Below are 23,643 nucleotides of genomic sequence, written 5' to 3'. Positions count from 1 at the left end.
GAAACAGGCGAAATACCCTCAGACTTCAAGAAGAATATAATAATTCCAATCCCAAAGAAAGCAGGTGTTGACAGATGTGAAAATTACCGAACTATCAGTTTAATAAGTCACAGCTGCAAAATACTAACACGAATTCTTTACAGACGAATGGAAAAACTAGTAGAAGCCAACCTCGGGGAAGATCAGTTTGGATTCCGTAGAAACACTGGAACACGTGAGGCAATACTGACCTTACGACTTATCTTAGAAGAAAGGTTAAGGAAAGGCAAACCTACGTTTCTAGCATTTGTAGACTTAGAGAAAGCTTTTGACAATGTTGACTGGAATACTCTCTTTCAAATTGTGAAGGTGGCAGGGGTAAAATACAGGGAGCGAAAGGCTATTTACAATTTGTACAGAAACCAGATGGCAGTTATAAGAGTCGAGGGACATGAAAGGGAAGCAGTGGTTGGGAAGGGAGTAAGACAGGGTTGTAGCCTCTCCCCGATGTTGTTCAATCTGTATATTGAGCAAGCAGTAAAGGAAACAAAAGAAAAATTCGGAGTAGGTATTAAAATTCATGGAGAAGAAATGAAAACTTTGAGGTTCGCCGATGACATTGTAATTCTGTCAGAGACAGCAAAGGACTTGGAAGAGCAGTTGAATGGAATGGACAGTGTCTTGAAAGGAGGATATAAGATGAACATCAACAAAAGCAAAACAAGGATAATGGAATGTAGTCTAATTAAGTCTGGTGATGCTGAGGGAATTAGATTAGGAAATGAGGCACTTAAAGTAGTAAAGGAGTTTTGCTATTTGGGGAGCAAAATAACTGATGATGGTCGAAGTAGAGAGGATATAAAATGTAGGCTGGCAATGGCAAGGAAAGTGTTTCTGAAGAAGAGAAATTTGTTAACATCCAGTATTGATTTAAGTGTCAGGAAGTCGTTTCTGAAAGTATTTGTATGGAGTGTAGCCATGTATGGAAGTGAAACATGGACGATAAATAGTTTGGACAAGAAGAGAATAGAAGCTTTTGAAATGTGGTGCTACAGAAGAATGCTGAAGATTAGATGGGTAGATCACATAACTAATGAGGAAGTATTGAATAGGATTGGGGAGAAGAGAAGTTTGTGGCACAATTTGACCAGAAGAAGGGATCGGTTGGTAGGACATGTTCTCAGGCATCAAGGGATCACCAATTTAGTATTGGAGTGCAGCGTGGAGGGTAAAAATCGTAGAGGGAGACCAAGAGATGAATACACTAAGCAGATTCAGAAGGATGTAGGTTGCAGTAGGTACTGGGAGATGAAAAAGCTTGCACAGGATAGAGTAGCATGGAGAGCTGCATCAAACCAGTCTCAGGACTGAAGACCACAACAACAACAACATCTTAATTATGTTCATCCATATAATCTCCTGTACACTGTAAGTTTGTATGGAGAATCCAGTTATAAATAGATATAGTATTTGGTTCTCATGTAAAATTGCTTACTTAGTGGTGTTCCCTTTTTATTTTTATACATTTTTTACATCATAAAATAAATGTTATCTTCTGAAGGAAGGCATCTATAACAGCTATTTAAATTATAATCAACCAATAAATTCACAGACTGCCACAAAGATGATGAAGGTTTCTCGGGTCTCGAGCCATGTGGTTGCGTTGATATGTCACGACGTTTCGTGAAGTATCATACTACCCATCTTCTGCCGAAGTGTCGGGATTCACAGAGAGTGGGATATTTGTATGCACAGTCTCCCCCCTCCACTAGTCCTCGGGCGGCTTTGGTGGTCCGGCCATGGGAGTGCGGTGGTGGGGGTAGCAGCCACCCCCCCGGCGGCCGTGTTCGGCTCTTGGTGTGGGCATTCTGTCGGCGTCTGTGGTGGGGGATGTTGGCGGGCACGATCCTGACGGACTCCTGCTATCACAGGGTTCCATGCTGCGCTTGGTTGGTATTCTTCATCCCTGTTGACCAGTTGCCGTGAATCGTTATTTCTAGGGATTCTTTGATAATACTTTTCCAGATGCCAGATGCTCGGCACAGCACTTACATGTTTCAGAAGTTGAAGGTGTTTTCTTCCTTTGTGCTATGTTCTGCTATGGCTGATTTTTCTGTGTCCTAGTTGCACACATGTGATATGTTCTTCACAGCATTTGGATATACAGCGCTGTGTTTGTCCAGTGTACTGTTTTACGCACTCACGTGGAATGCTATATATTCCTAGCATTTTAAGCTTCAGCGGGTCTTTGGCAGAACCTAGGCGCTCCCTCGTTTTTGGTGGTGGGTGGAAAACGGTTTTGATATTGTGTTCACCCAGAAGTCGTGCAATTTTGGATGAGAGTGGACCACATAAGGAAGGAATGTGCGTCATTTGTCTTCTTCTTCTTCTTCTTCTTCTTCTGGGGTCATCACTACTTCTTTCTTCCTTTTTAGGTCCATGTTGATCTGCTAGGAGATAGTCTGTGCTTCAAGTGGCTGCAGAAGGAACACATCAAGAAAGCGAATTAGCACACTGGCTTTCCTACAACACTGTCGAGATGAGAACATCGTACCAAAGTTTGCAGTTGACACCCAGTAAAATCAAAGAAGACCGACCAGGTATTACAATGAGTAGGTGTGGCCTTAGTAAGGGAGGGCATTCAGTTTACTCGGAAGGAACTTGACAGGAATGCACACAGCCTCCTCACATGCCACCTACAGCTGGCAAGGGCATTACAGCCTATCTAGTGAATGGGCTGACTGCAGCATGCACTCCAGCAGCGAGGTTCAGAAATTGGGCTCTACATCTAAACATCTCAGTAAATTCGGCAGACTAGCCAGTACTCAGACGACAGACAAGGAGATGAGTGACACCAGAGTCGTGGTTAATTTGACTGGAAAAGAACTGGACACTGCCACAATCGTGGTCCTCAAACAAGGACTGAATTTTTCCCCCATCCCCAGAAAGATTTCGAAACGGGATATTATCAGCAGTGTGGAAGAAGCAATAAAAGGGCTTTCAAAAGAGGAAGCAGAAGAAGGCAGACGGGAAACCTGCAGAATAATTGACAGATCTCGATAATCTAAACATAATTGCAGAAGAACGAGGAGCTCTCCAGCCCCTTAGAAACGACAGTCTTACCAGCGGGCAAAGGGAACGCAACAGTGCTATTAAGCACCGATGAGTACTGGCAGAAAATAATGTGCTGCTACAAGATGGGGCCTACAGGAACCTGAAGAAGGACCCAATCTTGATGATGACTAGAAGGACGATAGCTCTGCTGAAGAAATATGACTTACCTGAGCCAATGAAAAGCAGCTGCACTCCAGAGTGGCAGTGAGACCACACCTTTATGGACTCCCCAAGATCCATAAGGAAAGGGGGTCTCCAAGACCGATTTTGGACACCATCAACTCTCACAGCTATAGACTAGCAAAATACCTAACAACGCTGTTCAAACCCCTTGCGGGACACTGCAGCCGCCATGTGAGTAACTCAACCGAGTTCGTAAAAGTACTCAGGGACATGCGACTACAAAGGGAAGACTTATTCATGAGCTTCGATGTGACGCTGCTCTTCACCCCTTCAAGACCCCTTGTCACTTTTAGCTCAGCACTTTGAACCACAAACAGTCAGCCTTTTCGAACATACACTGACAACCACCTGCTTTTAGTGCAACAGGGAATTCTTCAAGCAGATCAACAGTGTGGCCATGAGTTCCCCACTGGCTCCAGTGATTGCAAAACTCTACATGGAACATTTCGAGGAGGTGGCCCTTAAAGCTGCTAGACAGGAACCAAAGCACTTCTTCCGTTATGTTGGTGACACTTTTGTTGTGTGGGAGCATGGCAGACAGGTGTTAGATGAGTTTCTGGAGAACCTCAACAGCATCAATCCAAATATCAAATTGATCCCTCCCCTTCCTTGACACACTAATTAAGAAGAAGGCAGATGGTTCACTAGGCCATACAGTGCATAGGAAGAAGACACACATGGACCTATACGTTCGTGCAAAAAGCTGACACCATCCAGCACAAAGACAGACAGTGCTGACCATTCTGGTACGTAGGGCGCGCGCTATCTGTGACAAAGACAGCCTACCATCCGAGCTGCAACACCTGGGGGAAGTCTTCTGCCAAAATTGTTACAGCAGAATGCAGATTAACAGGGCACTAAAAAGGAAGAAAGAAGTGGTGACGACCCCAGAAGAAGAAGAAGAAGGAAGACATATGGGTCTTGTTCCTTCCGTACGTGGGATCGCTCTCAGCTAAAATTGCGTAACTTCTGGGCAAACACAATATCACAACTGTTCTCTGCCCACCACCGAAGACGAAGGAGCCCCTAGGTCCTGCCAAAGACCCACTGAAGCTTAACATGCCAGGAATATATAGCATCCCATGTGAATGTGGAAAACAATACATTGGACAAACACAGCACTATATAACCAAACACTGTGAAGAACATATCGGATGTGTGTGACTAAGGAAGAAAACACCTTCGACTTTGAAAACACAAAGGTGCTGTGCTGAGCATCTGGCTTCTGGAAAAGTATTATCAAAAAATCCCTAGAAATAAGGATTCACAACAGCCTGGTGAACAGGGATGAAGAATACCAACTACGCGCTGCATGGAAGCGTGCGATAGTGGCAACCTGTTGGGACCGCACCCGCCAACATTCTCCGACACAGACAGAATGCCAACACAGAGCCAAACACAGCTGCCAGGGGTGGCCACTACCCCCAACACCATGCACCCACAGTCAGACCATCACAGCCTCCCAAGGACTGGTAGAGGGGGCAGACCGCACATATACAAATACCCCACTCTACGTGAATCTTGACACTTTGCCAGAAGATGAGAAGTATGACACTTCCCGGAATGTCGTGATATATTAATGCTATCACCCTGCTGGAGATACAAGAAACCTTCAGCAGCAGTATACGCCAGAAAAGCCTACAGTCACATATGGCACAAAGATGTTGGAAACTGTTATGTGGAATTTGGAGTGAGGGGTGAGAATGCTGGGAAATCATTTAAATTTGCCACTTACTACTCATTTGCCAAGAGATTATAGAAGCAAAGGGAACCAGAAGCAGCTGAAAAATAATCTAGTTATAATGTCAAAACATTCTTAAGGATAGGAATTGCTTCAGATTAGTCTTCAGTCAGCAATCTTTAAACAAAAATGAAGTAAAAAAGTGATTTAAATTTGCATTTGGCTTATCTTTAACTCATTTAAAATATTAATATGGACTAGAAATGGTCACATCTGCGAAGTGCTATATGAAATTTGCTTGCCAGCAACATGTGAAAAATTGTACTTGATATTCAAATTAAGACTCCTCAGTATTACGTTTTACTGAGCAGCTGGGTGTAAAAATCAGAGTAAAGAGATAATGACGGCATGTTTTTAATTCAAAATCAGATTTAAGACATATAAGTTGCAGGAAACATAAACACACTTCTCTTTTGTTCTTTATTTGTGGTCCACAGCTCAGATACAAGTCATTTTTACATACAACACCAAAAAGTTGTTAAGAAACTTTATTTGGCTGTAACTAGTTCTGTCTATTTTGTGATCATCTGCTGGGCTTCAAAACTTCTAATTCTGCCCAATGATAACAAAATAATAGAAACTACAAGGTGTACAACTTTGCTTCCACCATTTTTTCCTCAACATTTGAATCTTTAATAAAACAAATTGGTTTCACATGTATCAGTCAAAGTATTTTCCATCGCTGGACACTACTTTCTCTCATCTTTTGGGCAGTGTACGAATCCTGCATAAAAAATATTTTTTCATCTTTTGAAGGGATCCACGAATCGATCCAGTTTATGACTTCTTCATGAGATCGATAGTGTTGGTCTGTCAGGCCATATGCCTTTGATCTAAACAGGTGATAGTCAGAGGAAGCAATGTCTGGAGAATATGGCGGGTGTGGTAGGACTTCCCATTTTAATGTTTCCAAGTACATTTTGACCTCTTTTGCAACGTGCGGTGAAGCGTTGTGCTGCAAAATCACTTTATCCTGCCTCTCACTGTATCGTGGCTATATGTCTTTTAATGCTCTGATCAAATGCATTAATTGCATTCAATAATGAGCACCTGTGATTGTTTCATTTGGTTTTAACACCTTATAGTACACGACACTGAGCTGGTCCCACCAAATGCAGAGCAAGATCTTGGAGCCTTGAATATTCAGTTTGACCGTCGACATGAAAGTATGGCCAGGATATACCCATGATTTTTTGTGGTTTAGGGTTGTCGTAGTGAACCCATTTTTCATCCCCGGTCACAATGCGATGCAGAAATCCCTTCCGTTTTTGCCTCTGAAGCAACTGTTGACAAACACACAAATGCCATTCAACATCTCTTGGTTTCAGCTCACATGGGACCCAAGTGCCTTGTTTCTGAATTATGCCCATATCTTTGAGACGTTTTGAAGTGGCTTGCTGTGTCACTCCCACTAATCGTGCCAATTATTATTGAGTTTGATGCGAGTCTTCACTCAGCAATGTCTCCAATTCTGCATCTTCTAAAACATTCTCTCTTCCACTACTATGCTGGTCTATGATGTTAAAAATCACCATTCTTGAAGCATTGAATCCATTCACAACATGTTCTTTCAGTAATAGTGTCCTTACTATATGTACTTGAGAGCATTCGATGAGACTCAGCCGCTGTTTTTTTCCATACTGAAACAAAGCAGTAACACCTCCCACCAATGACGAGAATAAGGCTCGTAAACTGACATTTTCAATCGAGAACAACTTTATGATGCAGACACAAACTGACTAATGTTTAAATGGGGATATGATGACCGAGGTCCAAGTTAATTGCCTGACATCTGCGATCTGTTTCTTTCAACCGCTGTCACCACCTATCAGCAGACGGCGGAAGCAAAGTTGTACACATTATAGTTGCAGCAAAATAAAGTTGTTTATCAGTTTTTTGATGATATATACAAATGTGACACTTTCTTGTGAGACATCTTTTTATCTCAACTTGAGATCTCAGTATCTTCAGTATGCCTTTCTTAAATCAGCAGCCCTTTTTTTTTTGCCTTAATTTTTCACTCGCATTTGTAAATAAGAAATCTCCTGCTCTGAAGCTTGCCACTTAGTAACATTACTACCGAGAAAAACCATGATGTTGACATTTCTTAATCACTTCATGTGAATCCCTGTATGCTTCCACTGAATGTGAGACCACATATTTCTTTCTTATCTCTGGTTTTTGTTTGTTTGTTTTTTTCTCTCTCTCTCTCTAATGATCTCAGTGTTATTAGTACATTAAATTATAAATTTCCTTCCCATCAACCGTAGGGTGAACATTTTATGAGTGTATTGACTTTGTAGTTTGTTTTAGTTTTAAAATATTGTTATTTGAAGTATGTTATTTTGCTGTACAGTTTTAGATTTGTTGGTTATATTTACAGGTTTGAAACCACAGACAGTTGAAATTCTGAAACGGCCATTGCTGTTGCTTGCAGAGAGACATGAAAAATCATATAACATGTATTTTCCTGCAACCCTCAGACCACTGTCAACTTACAGTACCATTATCATTACCCATAAGTGTCCAAAGCAGCAAAATTCTCTCTGGAAAAATTTCAACACTTCAGATATGAACTTCATGTTGGATCCTTCTGAGTAAGTGCTTCAGTTAAAACGTTTAATTAAAAATGAGTGAGAAGAGTTGAGGTGTATTGAGATCACGGTAATTTAACTAGTTTCTCGGTAACAAGTAAGTAAACTACCGTAAATAGCGTATAACTTCATTGTTTTAATAAAATTTCAGAAAAACAGCGTAACTTTATATCAGAAACTTGCTTATATACATTTGTTTATAGGCCTAATTCTCGTAACGTTTTTGGAGAATCAAACTTAAAGTATTTCGTTTAATTGTCCTTTTTTTCATTCCATCGAGTGAAATATATAATAAATAGTGTATACCTTCATTGTTTTAATACAGATCTCAGAAAAACAGCAGAGTTTTAAATCAGAAACTTGCTTATATACATTTGTGAATAGGCTTAATTCTTGTTACGTCTTTTTTGATTTTCGGTAATTTAATTGATTTATTCTAGCTAAAGTATTATTTTTGCCATGAGTGAGAAGTGCCTGACTTGCCGTAGATATGTTAGTTCCGTGGTTTAGTGTGATGGATGCAGTAGTTTTTTTCACTGGGGGGACTGCAGTGGCGTGGGTGTCGGGGAAAGTGGATCAGGCTCATCAGTGGTTATGTAGGATTTGCAGCAGAGATAGGAAGATAGTGGAACAGGAGGGGAAAATTGCTGCCCTTCAGGCTGAGCTAGATCAGGCTAGGGAAGATCTGAACAGGTTAAGGAGGGAGAAGGGCAAAGAGAGGTGGGAAGTGGCAACAGGTAACAGAAGGAACAGGCCTAGAACTAAGTCTGACAGTTTTGTGGTGAATGTCAAAAATAAGTTTGACCTGTTGCTTCAGTTAGAAACTGATGAGCCTCAAGCAGAGGTAGGTGTAGACAGGACACAACAAACTTTCAATAGGAAATTGAAAAAAAATGTAAGAAAGTCATCGAAAAGGAAGAAAGTTTTGTTGTTAGGCAGTTCTCATGCCAGAGGTGTAGGCCAACTTCTGCAGGAGGAATTAGGACCAGAATACCAGGTCACAAATTTTTTCAAACCAAGTGCTAGTCTGGATCAGGTGACAGAGGATTTAGGTTCACTCTGTAAAGGATTTACCAGGGAAGACACCGTGGTTATTGTGGGAGGGCCAGGGAACAGCATCGACAGAGATCCTGGGAACAGTATAGAGTGTGACCTGGTAAAGATTGCGTCGGCATCGAGACACACCAATGTTGAAATTGTATCTGTCCTGAGACGCCATGACTGGCCTCATTCGAACTCTTCTGTTGGGAGAGTTAATTTGGAGTTGGAACGGCTGCTTGGGTCGGGTGCGGGGGCTCATATTGGTGTGGTTCCTGTTGATTCACTCAGTAGGTGGGACTACACCAGGCACGGCCTACATCTCAACAGGAAAGGGAAGGGGAAACTGGCTGGGGTAATAGCAGGAAATTTAAAGGGTGGAGGCACTGCCATGAATGGTAAAATACCAGTGGTTACAGGTGTTGGAGCAGCACCTTTTTTAGGATAGGTAAGACAGAAAAATGCCAAGTTCTACGAGAGGTCAGGATTGAATCAAATCTTCAGTTTAGGAAAGAAATTAAACAGCACAATTCTAGCACATTGGATCACCAATCACAGCTGTCAATTATAAATTTTCACCAATCACCAGAAATTTTATCTCCACCAAGTTGTATCTCAGTCCTAGGTAATTGCATTGATGAATTAAAGTCACCCAACCCAGTTGACATAATCTGCCTCTCTGAACACCATGTGACCACTGGTATAGGAACTAGGCCTAAGCACAATGAGAAACTCAGACAGGAGAGTACTGCAAATGTTAGAATAAGGAAAGGTTCTCATAAAAGTATAATTAAAAATAATGTAAGTATATTTCATCAAAATACTGGGAGTTTAAAGAATAAAATAGATGAGCTTCTGGTTTGTTTAGAAGATTTAGAAGCTGAGGATGAAATAGATATACTATGCCTGTCTGAGCATCACATTGTTACTGATATGGATAAGGTAAATGTAAGTGGATATAAGCTCTCTGCACATGTAATGAGAGAAAATATGGAGAAAGGAGGAGTTGCCATATATGTCTAAAGTTATCATTGTGCAAAAAGTATAGAAACAAAAAGTTTTGTGTAGAGAAACATATACACTCCTGGAAATTGAAATAAGAACACCGTGAATTCATTGTCCCAGGAAGGGGAAACTTTATTGACACATTCCTGGGGTCAGATACATCACATGATCACATTGACAGAACCACAGGCACATAGACACAGGCAACAGAGCATGCACAATGTCGGCACTAGTACAGTGTATATCCACCTTTCGCAGCAATGCAGGCTGCTATTCTCCCATGGAGACGATCGTAGAGATGCTGGATGTAGTCCTGTGGAACGGCTTGCCATGCCATTTCCACCTGGCGCCTCAGTTGGACCAGCGTTCGTGCTGGACGTGCAGACCGCGTGAGACGACGCTTCATCCAGTCCCAAACATGCTCAATGGGGGACAGATCCGGAGATCTTGCTGGCCAGGGTAGTTGACTTACACCTTCTAGAGCACGTTGGGTGGCACGGGATACATGCGGACGTGCATTGTCCTGTTGGAACAGCAAGTTCCCTTGCCGGTCTAGGAATGGTAGAACGATGGGTTCGATGACGGTTTGGATGTACCGTGCACTATTCAGTGTCCCCTCGACGATCACCAGTGGTGTACGGCCAGTGTAGGAGATCGCTCCCCACACCATGATGTCGGGTGTTGGCCCTGTGTGCCTCGGTCGTATGCAGTCCTGATTGTGGCGCTCACCTGCACGGCGCCAAACACGCATACGACCATCATTGGCACCAAGGCAGAAGCGACTCTCATCGCTGAAGACGACACGTCTCCATTCGTCCCTCCATTCACGCCTGTCGCGACACCACTGGAGGCGGGCTGCACGATGTTGGGGCGTGAGCGGAAGACGGCCTAACGGTGTGCGGGACCGTAGCCCAGCTTCATGGAGACGGTTGCGAATGGTCCTCACCGATACCCCAGGAGCAACAGTGTCCCTAATTTGCTGGGAAGTGGCGGTGCGGTCCCCTACGGCACTGCGTAGGATTCTACGGTCTTGGCGTGCATCCGTGCGTCGCTGCGGTCCGGTCCCAGGTCGACGGGCACGTGCACCTTCCGCCGACCACTGGCGACAACATCTATGTACTGTGGAGACCTCACGCCCCACGTGTTGAGCAATTCGGCGGTACGTCCACCCGGCCTCCCGCATGCCCACTATACGCCCTCGCTCAAAGTCCGTCAACTGCACATACGGTTCACGTCCACGCTGTCGCGGCATGCTACCAGTGTTAAAGACTGCGATGGAGCTCCGTATGCCACGGCAAACTGGCTGACACTGACGGCGGCAGTGCACAAATGCTGCGCAGCTAGCGCCATTCGACAGCCAACACCGCGGTTCCTGGTGTGTCCGCTGTGCCGTGCGTGTGATCATTGCTTGTACAGCCCCCTCGCAGTGTCCGGAGCAAGTATGGTGGGTCTGACACACCGGTGTCAATGTGTTCTTTTTTCCATTTCCAGGAGTGTGCCTGTGTGCCTGTGAGCTTAAATTAAATAAAGGCACATTTATAATTGTAACTGTATATAGGTCCCCATCAGGAAATTTTCATCTATTTCTGAAAAATTTGGACTCCTTGTTGTGCTATCTGTCAGACAGGGGGAAGCAAATTATTATTTGTGGGGACTCCAATGTAGATTCTCTGAAAGAGGGTAATAGAAAAAATGACCTTGAAGTATTACTCGGTTCTTTCAATTTGACACCCGTTATTGATTTTCCTACTCGGGTGGTAAAGGATAGCAGCTCACTGATAGATAACTTCTTTATAGACCAAGATAAGTTGAACCAGATAAATGCTCAGCCTGTTGAGAATGGTCTTTCTGATCATGGTGCACAGATAGTTACAATATATGACATAGCTCCATTCAGCAATACTAAACAGTCCTCCAAAGTAGTACGTTCAGTCAACGATTTAACAATTGCAAATTTCAGGGAAAGCCTACAGCAGTTAGACTGGGATGAGGTGTACCATGAACCTGATGCCAATTTAAAATATAATTTATTTCATGGCATTTTTGTAAATGCATTTGAAAACTGCTTCCCCAAGAAAATAGTTAAATATACTCATAAGAAACCTTGTAACAAACCATGGCTTACTAAGGGTATAAAAATATCTTGTAACCGGAAAAGGGAAATGTATCTGACAGCAAGAAAGAGTAGTGACCCAGAAACTATCAAACATTATAAAAACTACTGTGTTATATTAAGAAAAGTTATTAAAAAATCCAGAAGTATGTGTATCATGTCTGAAATCAGCAACTCTGATAATAAAATTAAAACAATTTGGAATATTATTAAAAGAGAAACAGGTCAACCAAGAGCACAGGAAGACAGTATTACCATCAGATTGAATGAAAACTTTACGAGCAAAAAGTCAGAAGTTGAAAATATTTTTAATAATCATTTTCTAAATGTTGTGGATATAGTAGGATCCAGGTGTTCATTAGAAGATGGTAGGCTGTTAATGGAAGAGGCCATACCTATGCAATTTGATACAATTGAAATCTCACCCACTTCTCCCTCTGAAATTAGGAAAATAATAAACTCGCTTAAAAGAAAAAACTCACATGGAATTGATGGCATTTCCAGCAAAATACTAAAAGCTTGTTCTCAACAGATAAGTAAGATTCTCAGCCACCTGTGTAATAGCTCTCTGGAACAGGGCATTTTCCCTGATAGACTGAAATATGCTATTGTTATACCTTTGCATAAAAAGGGGGATAGATCTGATGTCAACAATTACCGTCCAATCTCCCTTCTAACAGCTTTATCCAAAATTTTTGAGAAAGTAATGTATTCAAGAGTAGCTTCACATATCTGTAAAAATGAAGTACTAACAAAATGTGTTTGGTTTCCAGAAAGGTTTTTCAACAGAAAATGCCATATATGCTTTCACCAATCAAATTTTGAATGATCTGAATAACCGAACACCACCTATTGGGATTTTTTGTGATCTCTCAAAGGCTTTTGATTGTGTAAATCATGAAATTCTGCTAGACAAGCTCAAGAATTGTGGCATGAGTGGGACAGTGCACAAGTGGTGTAATTCGTACCTAACTGGAAGAGTGCAGAAAGTTGAAATAAGCAGTTCTCATAATATGCAAAGATCAGCACATTCCTCAAACTGGGGATCTATCAAGAATGGAGTTCCACAAGTGTCAGTCTTGGGTCCTTTGTTGTTCGTAATATATATTAATGACTTGCCATTCTATATTCATGAAGAGGCAAAGTTAGTTCTCTTTGCTGATGATACAAGTATAGTAATCACACCTAACAAACGAGAATTAACTGATGAAATTGTCAATACTGTCTTTCAGAAAATTACTAAGTGGTTCGTTGTAAACGAACTCTCACTGAATTTTGATAAGACATAGTACATACAGCTCCGTACAGTGAATGGTACGACGCCCTTAATAAATATAGACCTTAATCAGAAGCATATAGATAAGGTAGAATATTCAAAATTTTTAGGTGTATCAATTGATGAGAGATTAAATTGGAAGAAACACATTGATGATCTGCTGAAACTCATTGCTTTCATATGGCATCATATTTTGGGGTAATTCATCACTGAGAAATAAAGTATTTATTGCACAAAAGCGTGTAATCAGAATAATAGCGGGAGTCTACCCAAGATCATCCTGCAGACATTTATTTAAGGATCTAGGGATATTCACAGTAGCTTCTCAGTATATATACTCTCTTATGAAATTTGTTATTAACAACCAAACCCAATTCAAAAGTAATAGCAGAGTGCATAACTACAATACTAGGAGAAAGGATGATCTTCACTATTCAAGATTAAATCTAACTTTGGCACAGAAAGGGGTGAATTATAGTGCCAGTAAAGTCTTTGGTCACTTACCAAATAGTATCAAAAGTCTGACAGATAACCAACAAGTATTTAAGAAGAAATTAAAAGAATTTCTGAATGACAACTCCTTCTACTCCAAAGAGGAATTTTTAGATATAAATTCAGAATAAAAAAGAGAAAAAAAAAATTATAAAAAAAAATAAAAAAATAAAAAAACAAAAAAATAAAAAGTTGTTATATTAACTTAAGTATGTTGTTAAATTAACTTAATTATGTCATGTATTGGAAAATTTGACTTGTTCCACATCATTACGAAATATCGTATTCATGATCCATGGAACTAGTATTAATTTAATCTAATCTAATCTAATCAGTTACTGTTGTGGGAAATATGGTAAAGTTAGAGGAAGAAAAAATGGAAATTCTAGGAACAGACTACAAGAAGTCTGAAAAGTCTCCAGTACAAATTTTTTAATCATGAAAGAATAAACTGTCATTTTTAGTGGCTGTGTTTTGACTGTCAAGCATTATACATTTCAGCAGGTCATTTTTGATGTCGAAAATAAGTGTCATTCTGGAGGCTAGGATTTTTGTAGGATGACACATGTACCATCACGTTTCAAACTACTTGGGTTGTAAATTGAATGGAATGTTAATGTAATATGGCTAGGATTCCCCTCTTGTAAAAGTGATACATAATGAGTTGCTCCACTATCAGAATCTCATTAGTATTTCTTTGCAACAAGAAACAAACATTTACTCTTCCTCCGTGAAGGAATGTGGTATCCACAAGAAACAAAACTTCTTGTCTTCAAAGTATGAGGAGATCCAGCTTGGTGTACCTAGTGAGAAAGAATAGTATTGGTGTTGCAGAATGTAAACAAATTTTTTGATATAGTACATACAGGTCGCTCCAGAACAGCAAATTGAAATAAGTGAAAAGTGCTCTATTTATATCTGTCAACGAATTCATCTAGAGAATAACAATTTTTTGAGCTAAAATAGATCTTGTTTTGATTACTTTATTACCTCATACACACCTAACATATTTGGAAGTGAGATAAACATTTTGGTGCTGCTGTACTTTACACTTTTTTGAACTGGAAATCCCAAATGGAAAATACCTTCGGCCATCTATATTTCAAATTTTATTTTAGTTATGCGACCGGTTGGGCATTTCACTACGGCATCTTCAGGCTCCTGACTGACATGTAGGAAAGATCCAACTTCATGTGCAGTTGAAATAGGGCCAGCATTCAGTAACTGATATCCATTGACATTTTAACAACACAATCGTTTCATTCGTCAATAGCAGTACCGAAACACAAGGAAAATGCACATTGGCCATTCAGTCGGCAGTCTTCAGTTGAAAGTTTGTGTGGGCACAATATACACCAATGAAGATAAGATAAAAATGCTACTCATAGATGAATAATGTAAGTTAGCAGAACAGCAATCACTGGTGTGCATCTTCCTTGTGTTTCTATTTGTTTACTGTCAACTCTAACAAGTGAATGGGTTATGTCACCTTGCATACCTGCGCTGTGTCCTATTATAGGAAAGTCAAAGTCAGTTTTATGTTATGCATTTAATAATATCATGTTTACTTGAGTGATACACTTTGATATGTTTAAGAACAGATCTTGAGGAGAGAATGTGGATTACTGAATAAAAAATACAGGATGCTGTTTAAAGAAGAGGTACTGCTATTGATATCTTTGTAACAAACAGTTACGAGAAAGACAATCATGCTGGTTAATGACCTCCTGGTAGCTAAACAACGTTTGCTTGATACATTTTTTTTATTTTTCTTCAGAACAAAACATTATTTCATGATCAAGATAAATGAGGCACCCTGTATATGTAGCCACCATACCAATGGTGCCCATACCTGGGGACAAGAAGGGGCCATGTCTCCCTTCCCCTCCCCCAGCAGTCAGGAAAAGGAAAAAAATATAGTGAATCATGTGTTTTTCTTTTAAGAAAATGTTTTAAAAGTCAGTAGAGCACATGTTTTTAACAGGGTCGGAACTCAAAGTTCTTTATGTCTACTTGCTAGTCCCTGTTCGACATACAGAATATTAAAAATACTTCATCCCCCCCCCCCCCCTACAAACTATCGTATGGGCCTCTTGCATTGTATGGCACAGAAAACAAACCTTCAGCTTTGATTGAAAATGCTTTTGGTTATTTTTATGGTATAGCATTTGTTAGCTTTCCTAGTTACCACTCGCTATGGCCATTTCTGTTTCACACATTGTGTTGAGGTAAATAATTACTCTTTGGTGTTAATAAATTGGGGAGCTATTGTGTCTGTGTTGCTTCAGTGAAGAGTGGAGAATTTAGCCTCCTGCACTAACTGTTGCATAGAGGGTCGTGAATTCAAAACTCATCTGAACTGTACAATTTTAATTTCTATAATCGTTTTGAGTTGTTGTTGTTGTTGTCTTCAGTCCTGAGACTGGTTTGATGCAGCTCTCCATGCTACTCTATCCTGTGCAAGCTTCATCATCTCCCAGTAACTACTGCAACCTACATCCTTCTGAATCTGCTTGCTGTAGTAATCTCTTGGTCTCCCTCTACGATTTTTACCCTCCACGCTGCCCTCCAATGCTAAATTTATGATCCCTTGATGCCTCAGAACATGTCCTACCAACCGGTCCCTTCTTCTTGTCAAGTTGTGCCACAAACTCCTCTTCTCCCCAATTCTATTCAATACCTCCTCATTAGTTATGTGATCTACGCATCTAACCTTCAGCATTCTTCTGTAGCACCACATTTCGAAAGCTTCTATTCTCTTCTTATCCAAAATATTTATCGTCCATGTTTCACTTCCATACATGGCTACACTCCATACAAATACTTTCAGAAATGACTTCCTGACACTTAAATCTATACTCGATGTTAAAAAATTTCTCTTCTTCAGAAACGCTTTCCTTGCCATTGCCAGTCTACATTTTATATCCTCTCTACTTCGACCATCGTCAGTTATTTTGCTCCCCAAATAGCAAAACCCCTTTACCACTTTAAGTGTCTCATTTCCTAATCTAATTCCCTCAGCATCACCTGACTTAATTAGACTACATTCCATTATCCTCATTTTGCTTTTGTTGATGTTCATCTTATATCCTCCTTTCAAGACACTGTCCATTCCGTTCAACTGCTCTTCCAAGTCCTTTGCTGTCTCTGACAGAATTACAATGTCATCGGCGAACCTCAACGTTTTTATGGACTTTAATACCTACTATGAAATTTTCTTTTGTTTCCTTTACTGCTTGCTCAATATACAGATTGAATAACATCGGGGACAGGCTACAACCCTGTCTCACTCCCTTCCCAACTGCTGCTTTCCTTTCACGCCCCTCGACTCTTATAACTGCCATCTGCTTTCTGCACAAATTGTAAATAGCCTTTCGCTCCTTGCATTTTACCCCTGCCACCTTTAGAATTTCAAAGAGAGTATTCCAGTCAACATTGTCAAAAGCTTTCTCTAAGTCTACAAATGCTAGAAATGTAGGTTTGCCTTTCCTTAATCTATTTTCCAAGATAAGTCGTAGGGTCAGTATTGCCTCACGTGTTCCAACATTTCTGCAGAATCCAAACTGATCTTCGCCGAGGTCGGCTTCTACCAGTTTTTCCATTCGTCTGTAAAGAATTCGCATTAGTATTTTGCAGCTGTGACTTATTAAACTGATAGTTTTGAGTACATGCTAGAAATATCCACAAATGTCAAGATTCTTTGTACTGGAACGTTCTGTAGTTGTATATATACTGTATGTGTTCTGGCCAGAGGCAGTTTGCTCCGCACTCTTGTATGTGCAACTGCTGAATAAACCTTCATTAAGTGAAGTTGGTGTTCGTCTTCATCTAATTACATCTTCTTCTATGTGACATTATTCTGGTGGAGATGCTGGGTATTGGAACTTGTGATAGCGCACATTATCGACGACACAGTGGCTCCAATCAGGCCATGACAGAGCCACCGTGTACATGGTGAGAAACCCGAGTTCAAGCCATATTCAACAGATCGCAATCTATCGGAGACAGAAGAAGAAGATGATGTTACGATGATAGCAACTGTGTGCCACCACATGGGACATCCTTCTGGGTTCTCTGGTGATGATGGCGAAGATCCAAACAAGTGGCTGAAGGTATATGAGCGTATAGCCAAATTTAACAAATGGGATGACATTGTGTGTTTAGCTAACATATTTTTCTAGTTGGAGGGCACTGCCAAGCAATTGTATGAGAACAACGAGGAGAAGTTCACAAACTGGGAAGGAAGTATTCCATGCGGAACTGTGCAAGTATTTCGACACACAATGACAGAAGAGCGAGGCTGAAGATAAATTAAAGTGCAGGGCACAGCGTCCAGAAGAAACTGCAGCATCTGACACTCAAGACGTCTTGGAGCTATGTAAACTAGTGGATTCTAGAATTGAAGAGGAAAATAAAGGTTGCACAACTCATGAAGGGTGTTGCTGAGGACATGTATCAAGCCCTACTTCTGAAGGAGGTTTCGACAGCAGATGACTTCATAAAATGGTGCCAGTATATTGAGACAATGAATCAAACAAGAATTACACGTGAGTAGTTTGAACAGCTTCCAAACGTCGTATCAATGTCTGTGATGGAGGAAGCAACTGATTTCACAAGTGTTCTTCATCAGATAGTGAGAGAGGAAGTTCAGAAAGCACTTGGATTGCCAAAAAACCGAGACACTTCAAGAGGTCATAAGGGAGGAAGTGGAACAGACATTGAACCCAATCTCTCGTCCTTCATAACCCTTTAAAACGGTGAAAAAGTCGAGATCCGGGTGGAGTTTTGTTCCTACAATGCCTCATGAGGAACCTGTTTGGGCACCAAGGAAGACTGACGTCTGGAGGATCCAGGATAACTAACCAGTATGTTTCCACTGTGGATGACTGGGACATGTGGTATGTTATTGTCGAGAAAGGTGGCAGATATTTGATGACGCCTGTGCCAGAAGACAGCAGACCGATCTTAGCCGAACCCACTCCGGGACGACGAAAATGAACAAGAAGATGTGGGTGCACGACGGCGTAGGTCACCATCGCAGCAAGCTAGCTGGAGAGCAACCTTCCCAACACATCGATCAAGGTCTCCATCACCATTTAGAAGCTCCAGCCAATCACCTAGCCGCTGCAACATGGAAAACTAAAGGGTGCGGCCTTCCTTGGAAGTGAGGCCGCCGAAGAGAACAATTCTCCTCCGTCGATCATTACAAAAATGATACGGAACTACGTCGATATCCTCATGGATGACCAACCAGCCCAAGCTCTTGTAGACTCTGGAGCATCATATTCAGTCATTTTGGAGAAGATCCATCGCCATTTGCAGAAAACTGTCTTCATCGACAACAGAACATCTCTGCTGAAGGTGGCTAATGGGAAATAAGTAAAATCTACAGGAAGATGTACCATTCGTGTGGGTATAAGTGGCCATACACAGACCTTTAAAATTCATCATCTTACAATAGTGTAGTCATGACATAATTCTCGGATGGACTTTTTGAAAGATTCTCAGGCAAAATGATTGCTCGAAGATTATGCTAGACGAGATGAAATACTGTGGACAGGAGAATGCGCATCTGAGTGTGTGGAGACTATGTGCGCTGTAGGAAGTGATCATTCCTGCAGTCAGGGCTAGAAAGGTAACCATCACGTGTCATGCCATGCACCAACCCATGGATCTTGTAGTGGAGTGTAAGAGAAGCATACCACTGAAGAACAACTTGGTCATCCCAGCCATTATTGTCTCGTTTAAGAATGGTTTCGGTTACTTGTGAAATAGTTAAATGTCGCTGAGACCCTCAGATCCTTCCAAGACACATTTGCGTAGCAAACACTGAGCTGTTAATTGAAGAACAGCTGAATGTCATAGGAACCTCCCAAGCCAAGTCTGTGGGCGAAATTAGCGCTACCACTGCGAGACAATATCTTCTAGCTCGACTATCACCAGATCTCACTAAGGAACAACAGAAGAAGCTACTTGCCATTCTCCAAGAGTTCTCTGAATGCTTCAATCCACAGGTGAAGAGCAAATTAGACAAATCGACAGTGAAGCATTGGATTAGCACTGGAGACCAAGCCAATAAGCCAGACAGCATACCGTGTGTCAGCGACAGAACGTTGAATAATTCGCGACGAGGTAGAGAAAATAATGAAGAATGACATCATTCAGCCTTAACAGAGCCCATGGTCATCACCAGTGGTTCTCGTCAGGAAGAAGGATGGCATTTGGCACTTTTGTGTTGATTACAGGAAGCTTAATATGATAACTAGATAGGACGTTTACCCACTTCCATGAATTGATGGTACACTAGATTGTCTGAAGGGGGCTAAGTTTTTCTCAACCATGGACATTGTACTTGGGGTACTGGCAAATCGAAGTAGATGAGGCTGATCATGAGAAAACTGCATTCATCATCCCTGAGGGCTTGTATCAGTTTAAGGTAATGCCGTTTGGTTTGTATAATGCACCAGCAACTTTCCAATAGATGATGGATAATCTTCTAAGTCACCTGAAGTGGACGATGTGTCTGTGTTATTTAGATGACAGTATAGTGTTCTCAGAGACTTTTGATGAACATATGAAAAGACTGAGGGCTGTTCTTAAGTGTCTCCAACAAGACAGACTGAAACTTAATCCAAGAAAGTGTCTCTTTGGAGCAAAAAAAATCAAAATACTTGGACACCTTGTGTCAGATGAAGGTGTGCGGCCAAACCCAGAAAAGGTGAGATCTATAATGGAATTTCCTATTCCTAAAAGTATTAGAGATGTGAGAAGCTTCCTCGTATTATGTTCTTATTACCGTCATTTTATCTAAGACTTTTGTATCAAAGCCAGGCCACTCCAAGAGTTGTTAAAAGATGATGCTAAATTTATCTGGGGTGGTGCTCAACAAGATTCTTTTGATGTGCTGTGAAAAGCTCTGACAACTGACCATATATTTGGTCTGTACTATGAGAGAGCACCTACAGAACTACACACAGATGCCAGCGGGTATGGGATTGGTGCTGTTCTGGTGCAGATTTCGGATGGAAAAGAGGAGGTTATAGCCTATGCTACTAGGACACTTACAGAAGCTGAGAGAAATGACTCAACTACAGAAAGAGAATGTCTTGCTGTGATCTGGGCCATGTGCAAATTTCGACAGTATCTCTATGTAAGGCCATTCACAGTTGTTACAGACCATCATTCACTTTGTTGGTTGACAAGTCTTAAGGATCCAACTGGATGACTCGCCAGGTGGGGACTACGTTTTCAGGAGTATGAGATTACCATAGTGTACAAAAGTGGAAGAAAACACCAAGATGCCGACTGTCTCTCCAGAAACCCTGTGCAAAACCATCAAGACTTTGATGAATAGTGTCTGCCTCGCTGCACTCCAGGATCTCTCTGCTGAGCAGAAGCAGCATGCCAAGATATGTCAAATTATGCTTGCCTTCAATCGGTCAGAGGATGTGAAAGGACAATTTAAGGTAGTTAATGGATAACTTTACAAGAAAAACTTTGATCCATTTGGAAAGAGGTGGCTACCAGTGATTCCTAAACACATGTGTTTAGATGTTCTACAGAAATTCCATGACACACCTGAGGCCAGATATCTAGGATTTCTTAAGACATATGATAGAATCTGTAAGAGATTTTTCTGGCCATGTTTATTTAGGAGTGTCACACTGTTGAGAGTGCCAGAGGTAAAGGCAGTTCCTCAAAAACCACCTGGCCAACTCATACCAATTCCACCAGCCAAAACGCCTTTCCAGCATGTTGGGATTGACCTCCTCGTATGATTTCCAATGTCTGCTAGTGGCAATAGATGGATCATTGTTTGCACTGATTATCTGACACGCTATGCTATTACAAAAGCCATGAAAACAGCCGAAGCATTCGAAGCAGCCAAATTCATCATGGAAGACATTGTATTAAAACACGGTGCCCCAAGATTGTTAATTACGGATCGAGGGAAAGTTTTTCAATCAAATCTTGTGACAGAGATGAACCGTCATTGCAACATTACTCATCACATGATGACTGCTTACCATCCACAAACCAATGGTCTTACTGAACGCCTTAATAAGACCTTGGCTGACGTGCTATCAGTGTTCGTCAGTGTTGAGCAGAGCAACTTGGATGAGGTGATGCCTTTTGTGATGTTTGCATACAACACCGCCAAACAAGACACCACAGGATTCATGCCATTTTTCCTGGTGCATGGGCATGATGTGACTATGACGATGGACACTGTGTTTATGTTACATCCTGATGATGTGGACAATGACTACATCGGCCAGCTGTTAACCAAAGCTGAGGAAGCTCGGCACTTAGCTCTACTCCGCATGCTGCAGGCTCAAGCAAACGATCACCGAAGATATGACACGAGCCACCACCCTGTTGTCTATCGGCCTGGTGACGTGATCTGGATCTTCACTCCTGTTTGGAGCTTCTCTCTGAGAAGCTTGGACCTTACAAGGTTGTAAGACAGTTGTCTGATGTTACTTATGAAGTTGAATCTTTCGACCCCGACACAAGACGACGAAAGATCAGAGATATGGTCCACATCCTTTGAATGAAGCCCTATAAGGGTCCTGCAACCCAGGGTAAATTCAAAGATCCAGCAACAGGCAACAAGCGGAAAGGTGACAAAGAGTGTAGCAGCAAAAGGAGTTCTAAGAATATCACCACCATGGCGAGAATCAGTCATCAGAAGTCGGAATATGCAGGACCGATGACTCATTCCTGGACTAGGGGGACGTAACACTGAGACACTATTCCCTTAAGGAGGGGAGCAATGTCACAGAAAAAGATGAGTAGCTCCGTGGTGTAGTGGTTATGATACTAAACTGTTGCATGGAGGGTAGTGAGTTCAAAAATCACCTGGACTGTACAATTTTAATTATCCGATTTAAGCAAATTCTAGAAGTATCACAAATGTCAGGAATCATTGTACTGGAATGTTCTGTAGCTGTATATATACTGTATGCGTTCTGGCCGGAGGCAGATCACTCTGCACCCCTGTATGTGGAAGTTCTAGTATGATTAAAAAAATGAGGTTAAATATATTTGATTTTTTTTTTTCAATTTTAATCTGATAATTATATATGTATATATTGTGTTTCATACTAGAATGTCGTGTTCCCAGTTTGACACAGCTTTGCCACAGGAAACACGAAAGCGGTCGAAGACGTCCGTCTTCTGGTCGGCTCCTGATCGTTGTCAGAAGGAGGCTAGTTTTTGATTACACGAAGGCTTCTATTATTTGGAAAAGAACAACACGAATTTCTTTACGTAATCAGTATGAAGTTTATAATCACCTAAGGGACCTTTAACAATGAACAATAAAAAAAATTGCATTTGCAAATGAAATCATTAATAAATGGGGCAGCTATGAGTTGTATAGAAGACAATGAGCGGCCTTCTGTCTACGACCTGGATGCTGCAGTATTCTCTGTTGCAGTAAAGGCTGTTTGATATTTACAAAAATAATATGACATGGAGGTAAAAAAAATAAACGAAAAGAATAGAATAAGAAATCTGGTAAACACTAAATATATTCAAACAATTCTCACTAACAAATTAGTGCTTATTTATAAACAGTATAACTTACATAAGTTCTAATTGTATGGTGCGATCAGCTTTCAGCCTGCCCTGTGCTGTCTCCTTGGTTCACATTTTTGTCACAAATTACAGTCATTACTTTTCTCCTTCGAACGCGAAAGACAGTTCTTGCACCGTTCAACACCTTCATAACAATAACTTGCCGATTTACAGTTTTGAACATAAATTACTTGAATTTTATTAATTAATAATGTTGTCTGCACGCTGGCAAGACCACTCACTATTATAGCTTAAAGTCGACCTCCTTTACGTTTTCACATTACAAGCAGAAGTACATTAAAATCTGAAGATCTACAAAAGTTTTTTACTGTCATCTTTTATTTAGATCGAAGCGGAACGTCAGTTCAGCTTCTGTTAAAATGTTTCTTTGACTGCGCAATCGATGTATTAGTGTCCGCGCTAGATGCGCATCTTTACAGTTACGTAAATTATATAAAACAAATGTCTTTCAAAGAATATGTCTCATCTCATAAGTTGATCAGTTAATATACAGATGGGTGAATGC

General features: G+C 41.0%; 1 protein-coding gene across 2 annotated transcripts in view; it reads left to right on the top strand.

Moving 5' to 3' along the window:
* LOC126474963 (TATA box-binding protein-associated factor RNA polymerase I subunit B) overlaps window positions 1-23,643 on the top strand; it is a 337,291-nt gene that overhangs the window by 296,590 nt on the left and 17,058 nt on the right. For both annotated transcript variants that reach the window (XM_050102488.1, XM_050102487.1), the window contains exon 10: window positions 7,401-7,614. In XM_050102488.1, coding sequence (XP_049958445.1) covers window positions 7,401-7,614 — 214 coding nt within the window. The remainder of the gene's footprint in view (window positions 1-7,400; window positions 7,615-23,643) is intronic.

This window comes from Schistocerca serialis, chromosome 4 (genome assembly GCF_023864345.2).
Source record: "Schistocerca serialis cubense isolate TAMUIC-IGC-003099 chromosome 4, iqSchSeri2.2, whole genome shotgun sequence".
Classification (NCBI taxonomy): domain Eukaryota; kingdom Metazoa; phylum Arthropoda; class Insecta; order Orthoptera; family Acrididae; genus Schistocerca; species Schistocerca serialis.
Note: the sequence above shows the minus strand (reverse complement) of the source record. Positions and strands in the feature narration are given on the sequence as shown.